Source organism: Mercenaria mercenaria, chromosome 9 (assembly GCF_021730395.1).
Source record: "Mercenaria mercenaria strain notata chromosome 9, MADL_Memer_1, whole genome shotgun sequence".
NCBI lineage: Eukaryota > Metazoa > Mollusca > Bivalvia > Venerida > Veneridae > Mercenaria > Mercenaria mercenaria.
The window spans coordinates 27,424,715-27,435,716 of NC_069369.1; the positions used below are offsets into that span (position 1 = coordinate 27,424,715).

Below are 11,002 nucleotides of genomic sequence, written 5' to 3' on the forward strand. Positions count from 1 at the left end.
TGGTGAAGACCACCCATGCCCCTCTTCTGCCGTCACGCCTAGTGTGTGAGGGGATACCACCTCAGGGGGAAAATATTCTAATTGTATATTGGCTGTAATGCCTGGTGTGAACGGGGATAACGTCCCTGGGGACCAATATCCAAATCCCCAATTAGCCCTCCTGTCCGGTGTGTGAGGGGTTACCCCTCCCGGTGAAGGCCACCCATACCCCCACATAGGTGGGTAAAATCCGAATTGAGGCCCAGCCCCACCCGAGTTACCTGGGGATTTTGTATTGCTGCAAGGGGTACTTACTTTCTCAGCCATAACCTTAGATATAAAGTATGAAGCTGATATATCTGTTGTAAATTGAAATACTCTACGTTTTGCTATTTGTTTTCTTGAATTGTAAAAAGCTCAATAATAGACAATATCTCTACACCCTCTCTAATTTTTATTCTTTTTGGCCTTTAATGTAAAAGCAAAGATAATACATGTATCAGGGAAGGATACCTTCCACAAATTAACCAAAAGAAACAGTACACAGTAACACTTACTATCTTTCTATCCTTGAATTGAATAGAATGGAATGAAATAACTTTATAATCTTGAAAAATTCCAATTCACCGGTTGTTGTTGTTGTTGTTACCGGAACTTCCGGCGTAAAATGAAAGTACTTTCGGTTTGGCACGTTTTCCGTGCGCGAGACCTAAACTTTTGAAAAATATGACAAAACAGTTTCTTTTGTCGAGGAAAATTTAATCCACTAAAAGAATATTCAAACCGAATCGATATAACCCCAAAAGAATAGCCGTTTGAGCCTTACGGCGAATTTCCCAGCTTTTTGACAGTCCGCAGGCTGTTTAAACCGGGCTAGAAATTATAGAAATAACCCTTACTAATCCTACACAGGAATCCTGTTCAGAAAAAACCTGGCCGAAGGGACAGTTCAAAGGCTTTCGCCTTCTACTACGTAACGGACAGGGACCTACTAGGGATTTCCAGGCGAGATGTTCGCGATTACTTCTGACACCAATATAGCGAAAATGGCCTTCGCTATACAGGAGTTGACACTCCTATTAGAGGCAGAAAAGGTTCCTAACCCTAACAGGCAGAAATAACTACAATACAGGTCACTTACTACCCAGATGGCCCTGGATTTCGGTGGATGACATAGAAGTACATGTAGAATCAATGGAGTCTGGTCGTGAAGCGATGCTGCTCGTCGGTGATTGGTCCTCCTGGCCATGTGATAGGAATCCTCCTCTCCGATTGGCTGGTTCTCCTGTGACCTCTTACAGTGACCTAACTAACCCTAACTACGTTCCCACTACAATATATATATACACCGCGTAATATTATTGTTTAAACCGATTTTCAATGCCAAACAAGTTATTTGATACACTGGGTTGAATACGTGGGCAATTAATTGTATTTGGAATATCCGTAGTATTTTCGGTTTAGAAATGTCGATCGGTAAGTATTGTTTTGTCCATTTTCTGACACTATTTTATATTTATTTGTTTGTTTTGAGTTTAACGCCGTTTTTCAACAGTATTTCAGTGATGTAACGGCGGGCAGTTAACCTAACCAGTGTTCCTGGGTTCTGTACCAGTACAAACCTGTTCTCCGCAAGTAACTGCCAATTTCCCCACATGAATCAGAGGTTGAGGACTAATGATTTCAGACACAATGTCGTTTATATATTTTATACGTTTTATTTAAAAACAGATAATCTGGTAATTGGCAGTTTTAGAATTTTACGGCAAAATGCAACATCTCATTTGATTTAATTTTGATTTGATTTAATCAAATTTTATTGCTTTTACTCGTATGAATACATAGGTACATGTAACTCGCATATATCAAGCTGATTTTAGGCACTGGCCTCCAGATCTTACGACGACAACAATAAAAGCGGGTATCCAGAAATTAATACTTAATTGCTGGCAGACTATGTGTTGTGGAAACACATGCGAATAAGTTGTTTCTACTAATTTTTACAATGAAAACCGAAAGCGTTTGTATCGCTTTAATCGAGATAAACAGCCTTATTGTAAATATCTATATTTAACGCAATAAACACGTAGACCTCCGCGTCGGTATTGGTAAAGAGTCTAAAAGACAGTGAAAATGTTATTGCCGAGGCGGTCCGGGTTCGATTCCCGACGCGAACATCTTTTTTTTCTTAATTTGACACTTTAAAGATAGTTTAGAAACAAAAGCTCTTATTCTAATGTTCATAATATGACCAAACTTCAATTTTAAAGAAACATCATTCGAACCAAAATCTGGAGGTCAGTGCCTTTAAATGAAAAGCAATTGTTTTGGACCATAACTTTTTCAAACATTAATGATGGCCCTATCCCGGAATAAGTTAAAGGCCTAGATCTTGGCAGTGGGCCAAGGGATTTCTGTTTTCATTAACACAGTTGGGGGCTAATGACTATCACAGTATGGTTTAAATAAACAAGGGTTGTCAGTCTACCTTACAAGTGTATCAATTAGTGCGAGGGGAAACAGTGTCTACGTGATAACTTTAAAAGTTATTTTTATGAAAAGAAAATCATTTGTTGATCAAACATAATAATAAAATAATAAGAAACTTATTTAAGAATATATTTACATTTCATTACGTTTTTAGGGAGAAAGTCCCTTTAATGGAATAGATTCACTTTGAATTTCCACTTCAGTGTCTGTGATGCATAAATGTGAAACATTTCTGTTTCATGAAACGACAAAGATTCAAAATAAGGACCTGGAAATTGTTGACGAAGTATCATAAATCTTATTTAAGCTAACGATCTACCATTATGTTAACGAGACTAAAAAGCACGTGTGTAGATTTATGATTTAGTAAGTTTTATTCAACAACACTTACGTAGATAAGTTATGTTTTTATTTACAAAATGGAATTTGAAGTGTTTAATGGGTCAACAACTTCATTTTAGACGAATTGTGGGTGTATGAGTTGTTACTAATTATAAGTACGAAATGTTTTGCAAACGATCTTTAATTTATCTTTAATACAATAAATCAAAAATGTTAGATATTTACGTTGATACACATAACACAATGTCAAGTGTATATTGGATTTATATACATGTATAAAATTACTTCCTGATCCGGTACAAAATATGTACTATACATGCAATTACCATACAATATAATACACTGGTCTATATTTAGTTTCTATTGTTTCATTCTTGGAACAAGAAATGCTATTATTTTCGAATAAAGAGGACAAGTTACAACTACTAAATTGACTACGTTTTTAAACATTTAGTCACGACACATACATAAACAACGTTGACTTTACAGCTGTAGATTTCATTTTAAAGCTGTAAAAAGACTGTAAAACAGTTCAAATTATGCAAATTAGATACAGTTGTAAGGAGTCTTACAGCTATACAAATGAAAAAGTTACAGCTGTTAATATTGTTAAAGGTTACAGCTGTAGAAATGTTACAGGAGGGGCATTATTTTAAGGAACGAAAGCAGAGGTACAAACAGTTTTAGGATGAACTGTAATTCAATAGACTGAAATGGTAGCTTTACTACAAAAAAAAAGCAGAATAAATGAATGACCTAGTAAGTAAAGAACAATATGGAATAAACATACAGTATTGAAATTGCACAATTCAAGAGTTGCAAAGTAGAATTTATGCATAAGACCTCGTTTATAAATATCTTTGTGGTGAAAACTCGCCAGCTTCAAATGTATTGTAAATAATTAATGTCTGCATATATTTGTCCTTATACAATTATATAAGATGTTTAAACAAATTTTAATACGCTTATTTCATTACGGTTAAAATTCCAGTAGTTTAGGAGATGTGGTGTCTCTCTGAATTTTAGTTATATCTCGCATTAAAGATGGCTGACAATACTTTTGTTTCATTCCGAAATCATTTACAGCTGTAACACTCAACTGTAAAAAATTTACTTCTGTATTTTGAAGACCTGAAACTTTTACACCTGTAAATTGCAACTGTATTTCTGGTCATTTCCACTTGCAGGTCTTTTTGCAACTGTAATTTAAAAAAAACAACAGGTCTTTTACACACGTTTTACAGCTGTAAAACAGGTGCCAATTTCGTACAGAAATTACATATTTATACAAAGCTTGTACTAAGCTTTTTTTTATTCAGGAAATGCGACATCAGGAGAATGGGTGGGGGAATATCCAAACGAGAAGTACGTCTTCAGCATTAAAAACACGTACGTGTACGTATGCGAGGCATCCATCACTGACGTCACTGATGTTGACGTCATAATAAATGCGACGAATGATAAACTTGCTAGCGGGGCGGGAGTAGCGGCCGTTATAGCCAGAAAAGCGGGAATAGCAGTAACCAATGAATGCAGCAGTTTTATACGCGATAATGGTGCCCTTCCTGTCACAGAGAACTTCGTATCTACCGCGGGATATTTACCTTTTAAGGGTATCATCCACGTTGTAGGACCGACATGGAGTAACTATACCAGCAGACAAAAGTGTGCCAAGGACCTGTTTCATACAGTTATAAATGCATTAACGACTGCAAGAAGTAAAGGATGGTCAAAAGTAGCTTTTCCAGCAATAAGTTCAGGTACGTCAATTGATCGCATTCTTTGCTGTATTTATTTTCGAATTTGATTTCAGAAAAAAAAATGTTGTTCCCCATTTCTTGTACATCTACAGTACCAGAAAAGTAATTAGATCTACAGTAATGAAATGAAACTGTTACCATAAACATAAGGAAAAAGAGGAAAATACAACTCGGACACTCATACATACGAGTTCATGTTGAAATTAACAATGCATGTATATTGTTTGTTTCAATGAATAACAAGATTTAGCTTACCAAAAGGTTCCTTCTAGCGCATATTAAATATTCTTTTTAAGGGATCTGTTTTAGCATCTGTTACAGATGTTTAATAAAACAATAATGAAAAATATGTTTTGTTAGTTTACGTGCATTCTTATCTAGATCTAATTAAAAACATTTAAAGTTATTTCGCACAAACATATATTTTAACTTATAATAATAATCAAACACCTTCTACTTAAATATTATATATGATATTATAATATCAGCGGACAATAAATAATAAAGACCATCATTCTATCAAAATTTCTGGAATCTTCCCTAGTGGAGTGGCACAGATCGGAATTTGGCCGTATGTTAGCCTCTTTGTAAATTTAAAGTCTCACATAGCAACACATGGACATACGCCTTGCTTAATTGCATCCCATGATTGATACTTCCAGCTCCAGAACGAAATACAGCCGTCTGGGACCGTAGCAGTTAAGCTAGAAGAAAATAAAACCAAGCAATATAATAGAAGACGATATTTTTGACGGGAGTCTATTTTTAGAGGCTGTGACTAAATACAGAGTTGGTGCGCCTGTGATATATTACAGACTCCAGTATATACCGGATTAACTAAATTTGAACAAAAATACATTAGATGTATATATTTTGTAACCATGGTGATTCTAACCCTAACCTATAGTCAGTATATTATGCATATTATACACTAAATGCGTGCGGACATGCAAAAAAAATCAGTATTTTTGACGTGCGTTCCATTTGATAATAATTCCGCGCATGCGCAGAACGGCTGCACCAACTCTGCAATGAGTAACATTCATTTTTAGATGACGCTTACTCATTTAAATAATCTCCATTCTTCATTATGGCAAGTTAGATTTAGGAGTTATATGATTTTAACTATATTATTGTTTCTTGAAGACCTGTTATTACGTAGTTGTATTTCACTAAATTTAATTTAGTCTAAAGATTGGCTTAAAGATGCGTAAATACACCCTGGCAAAGAGGCTATATGTAATGAATATACATGAGTCCAAGATGGCGGCGCCCTACTGGAATTCGGATGCCTTTGATGATACCTTTGTATCCATTACCTGCTCAGTCAAGTGTGACATGTTCACCATAAGTGTTCCTTCCCTTGAGAAGGAACAATAAAACTTTTGCTGCAGTTTAAGGAAAACTATTTTATATGAGTATCTTTCCATACAGAATTTAATATGAAATAAGGCAAAGCCTCAAAGCGAACTCAAAGAAATCGGATTTAGCTAAAATATGATGCATCATTTATTTGTCACAAAGAAACTATTCACTAGTCACAAGAATTCAGGAGAACCTATTCTCTTGAAAAAGTCTACATTTAGTGTCACCATACCTATAACAGTGAATATCATAGGTTGCAAAATTTATGAGAAGCCGGTGTCACGGTGACGTCATTACCGCGTTCCCGTTTCTTTCTGCTTATTAATGACATTTTTTTCCATTTTCTGGCCGATGCTTGATCTTTTAAATACAAATAATATTTTTTTCAAACAACTGGAAATCATTCTTTCATTATTGTTCAGTGATGAATAATTTTTAGCAGTTGAATGAAGTTCTGTATTCACTCCGGAAAGAAGTACTTCCTGTGAGCACCAGTCCGCTAGGTTGCGCAGTTTTAAAACTTCCGACGAAACTTTTCAAATCCATCACCAAGTGTGCAAGTATACTTGCGTTACCGTAAAGCTCGATTCTCGAGCAGGCCCTTCGGGCCTGCTCTTCGAGCTCGCTATCAAACCAGTTGAGTAAAATAATGAAACGTGAGGTTGTGCCGAGCATTTGTTTTTCAATTTCATTCGATGAGCTTAATGAATTAAATGTGAAAAGACACAGTTTTAATATTCTTTTTATCACATGTAAGTTTTTTCCTGCTGAAACATCAAAAATTTCATTTTACTTTTCCTATTCTAAACCAATACTTAAAACGAACATCAAAGCTTAATTACGCTAGTGTAATACCAAAATTATTTAATGGCTTTATTTCACTCAAACGAGTGGTAAAGTTTTATTAAATAACAAGTTGAGACCATATAAATAGCATAAATGTAGCAGTTTTTCTAAGACAATAAGCAAACCGGCATCGTTAGCATCCAAAGAGATAGCATAGAATATGCTTTTGCAATTGCGAGAGAACATTCGTTTTTCGAGAAAACGTAAACACGTGATCAGAAATGGTGTTCAGAAAACACTATGAACATTTCAGGCAAATCAGGAGTTCCGAAACAACTTTGTGCCGAGATGTATGTGATGGCACTTGCAGACTTTGCTCTGAATGGACCAGATGGAATGAAAGAGGTACACTTTGTCGATACGAACCGCGAAATGATAGATCTAGTTTGCGGGGCGCAAGAAAAATGGTACAAGAACCCTCGATCTCTTGCATTTGAAAATGCGTCAAACTACCGTCTCCCAGAAAAGCAAGCAAGAAGAGCGTCCCAGTTCCAGGGTACACATACTGACGCACAAGCCGACAACTTGGCTTTTGCAGTTTCAGGCCAAGGGAAACAACCACAAAGAGCTCCCAGATATGGTAAATGCCTTAAAAATGTATAAGCAAAACATCATGAAAAAATTAGGTACGAATTTTTGAAATGATTTGTCTCAGTGAATGATAGTTAAAATTTAATGTTTCACCCACACTTGATCAAATGCGCAATTTAGAATATTATTGTTTGCCAACGTTGTAAGTACAAACGCAAATATGACTAGTCTAATGTTTATATATATATATATATTTTCAAATACAAGATAACAATTGATGTACACAGCAAAGGCGCCTTTTGATAAAGAAACAAAAGAGAATAGTTTGTTTAACATTCTTTTATTGAAAAAGTATAAACAATTAAATTTAACTTTTATATCAGATAGATAGATTAAATGTCACAAGAAAAAACATTACAATGCAAGTAAAATAAATCAATACAAAAATCACTTACACAAATTTATTTCCGTTCGAGAAAAAAAGAACGATTCAAATATTAGATCAAACTTTCTTTATCTTTTCAATATCAGTAACAACAGAATAAGTCCATAGTTAAACAAAAGGCATTATGCAATATAAAGCATAGATTTAAAAAAAAAGTTTGTTCCCGTATCAAGTTTAGGTGGCAGAGGATAGTTAACTCGAAAAATTCCTTAAAAGTTCACCTTGATGATATCTAGGTCATGTTCAAAACTGGGTCACGTGGGGTCAAAAACTAGGTCATTAGGTCTAAAAATAGAAAAACCTTGTGACCTCTCTAGAGGCCATATTTTTCATGAGATCTTCATGAATATTGGTCAGAATGTTCACCTTGATGATATCTAGGTCAAGTTCGTAACTGGGTCACGTGGGGTCAAAAACTAGGTCATTAGGTCTAAAAATAGAAAAACCTTGTGACCTCTCTAGAGGCCATATTTCTCAATGGATCTTCATGAAAATTGGTCAGAATGTTCAGCTTGATGATATCTAGGTCAAGTTCGAAACTGGGTCACGTGGGGGTAAAAACTAGGTCAGTAGATCTAAAAATAGAAAAACCTTGTGACCTCTCTAGTTTTCTAACAATCCTGGCGGGATTCCTCCTTACAAATTCAGCTGTCCCTCCCTGATTTCAGGAATCCCTCCCATTTTCAGTGAACAATCGATAAAATCACTCGCTTTTTAATGGCTGGTTCCGTAACGCCATCGATAAATTTCCACATGACTTTTTGACAGATAAACAAATAATCGCGAAAATACAGGACAACCGAAAGCGAGGCTACATGGTAAAACCCCGGACCGTACCCTACATGTTAGACTGGTACCCGCTGTCTCTTCTGTGATTTCACACTATATATTTTATAGGACGCGGAACCAGTCTACGTACATGTATGTATTTGAGAGTAAACATCCGGACTGTGGTTAGAACAGATGTCTACTTCGAAAATCGTTTCAAAGCAAGGTTTTTCTGTCATTTTGGTATTTTTGATAAGTTTTTTAGCTATATTGAACTGAAAACTTACTGTCCTGACGCAGGGCCCACGCTGCCGTTCGCCACTTGAGCCATTTGGCGAATTTGCGATGAAAGTGGCGAAGAAAAATCGCGAGTGGCGAAAATGAAAAAATCATCGTAATTTGGACCGCCATTTTGTTTCAGACGTTCTAAATCGTAACCTCCGAGAAATTTTGTTAAAAAACAGTTGACTGGTTCCGATAATTTACCTTATAAAAATAACTTATTTTGAGATAGTACTACCCAGTCTGTGTTCACTTTACATTTAACAATGTGTAATGTGCAATGTGTAATAAACATCTTGACACGCGAGAAGATGCAATTTTCAATCAGTTAGCAACCAATTATCGGGTAAGAATAATCGTTTTGTTTTGTTGTCATTACTAGGGGTGTAACGATACATCGAACTATCGATGCATTGCGATACTAAGTGTCCCGATAGCATGCATCGATAGAAAAGTCACGATCCAATAACAATCGCCGATAGTTCCTTCAACAATCGATAGTTTCGATAGTTTTGAAATTTTTGTAAATACAGAAATAATTTATAATTTATAAACCAAGAAACTGAGCCAGCTTTCATTTGCGCCTCGGAAAATGTTAACGTCTCCATTACAATAATTACCCTCACGGAATTAAACTACCATAAAGGACTGAGAAGTCTGTGAGATAATTAATAAATTTAGTTTCTTAGAAACTTTGATTAAATATATTTAAATAACCTGTTAATTTTAGATGAGAAAATGTACTATGGACATGGAGAAAGAAGGCTATATACTTGTATTATACAGCAAACTGTTCGGTAGGGCCCTTCATTTAGTGCTGGTACACCTTAATCCGATCCGTTAATTTTCGTCTTTTTTGATGCTTTGGGTTATTAAACATGTTGACATTCGCAACAAAATGGCCGATTCATTTGAGTATACCTTGCATAGGTTTATTGTTTTACTTATTTTTCCGAAGCCAAGGAAGGCAAGAAATATTTAATGTTAGAATTATTTCTGTCCGTTTCAGTTATACAAACATCTCAATGTGTGTTAACAGCAATTATAAACAGTGCCGTCTCTTACACTGTGTTACAATGCCAGTTGGTAGCTTTACTGTATAAAATATGATGGCCGATAACTATTGCAATAGTATCGCAATAGTAACCTGCAATAGAATAGTATCGCAATAGTTTTTAAGCAATATCAATAGTATTGCAATAGTCAAAATTGGCCTCAATAGTCACCCCTAGTCATTACGGCAGATTAAATGTTTGATGCCTTTAATTTCCATGGATCAAATAATTGATAAACAAATCGGCAAAATAATGAACGGTTTGATGATTTTTTTAACGTTGTAGCCACCGTCAGATCTTAGTAAGTAATTAGTAAAGGTGTTTGCCATGTTTTTTTAATGTCTTTAAAAGTTAGGAGTGGATTTGAAATGTAATTCTGTATTGGTTTTACCAAAGTTACCAACACAGAAGATAATACTGTAAAGGTAGATTTCTCGGAAGCACAGAACACAAAAAACACAACCCCAGAGCCATGCATTTACATAGTAGGCCCACAACAAAAAGAAGCTGTAATGGAAAAATATTTCAGATGGATTGATTCAAACATCCAACAACATTTTAAAATACAAAACTTGCTTTAGAGGTATACCAACTTTCATTCAAAAGTCCCCCTATATAGCTAGAATATCATTTGTTTATGGTAAGTGAAAAAAATTTCAACGCGCTGCGGGAAGGGAAACCTCTCCAGCACCCTCCCCACCGTTCCCGAAAAAAAAAAAGGTGGCTCCTACTTTTTTCAGCCCAGTGTGGGCCCTGCTGACGGGACAGCCAGCTTCCAAGTTCAGGAGGCCCTCCACTAAAATAGGTGTCCTCGGAATCGCGGGACTGCGTTAAGATTGAACCCTGGTATTTACTGTGGTTTATGAAAGTAGTTTGGATTCAGTATATGTGTCTTAGTGCATTCTATTGTGAACAGTGAAAATGTTGTTGATTTTTTGTCCCAAAAGCTCTTTTTGTCAAACTCAGAGTTTGTAGCTTACATGGTTCGCACAGGCCATGAAAAGTCCTTGAATTTGATGCCTACTACTTGAAAACTACTTGAATTTTGTAACAGTCAGAAACTACTTGAAAACTACTTGAATTTAGGAAAAAACGTACAAAAGATGGCAAATAGTCCTTAACCTCGTCGGGTGCGAAGT

General features: G+C 35.6%; 1 protein-coding gene across 2 annotated transcripts in view; it reads left to right on the top strand.

Annotated features, from left to right (window-relative positions):
- LOC123546780 (macro domain-containing protein lmo2759-like) overlaps nucleotides 1–7,969 on the top strand; it is a 28,195-nt gene extending 20,226 nt beyond the window's left edge. The window contains exons 1-3 of one of the 2 annotated variants that reach the window (XM_053551101.1): nucleotides 1,022–1,455; nucleotides 4,131–4,571; nucleotides 7,036–7,969. In XM_053551101.1, the coding sequence (XP_053407076.1) occupies nucleotides 1,446–1,455; nucleotides 4,131–4,571; nucleotides 7,036–7,385 (801 nt within the window). In that variant the 5' untranslated portion in view covers nucleotides 1,022–1,445 and the 3' untranslated portion in view covers nucleotides 7,386–7,969. Of the gene's footprint in view, nucleotides 1–1,021; nucleotides 1,456–4,130; nucleotides 4,572–7,035 lie in introns of those variants that run through there. The other variant, XM_053551100.1, reaches the window with a different exon arrangement.
- The last annotated feature ends 3,033 nt before the right edge of the window (nucleotides 7,970–11,002 follow it).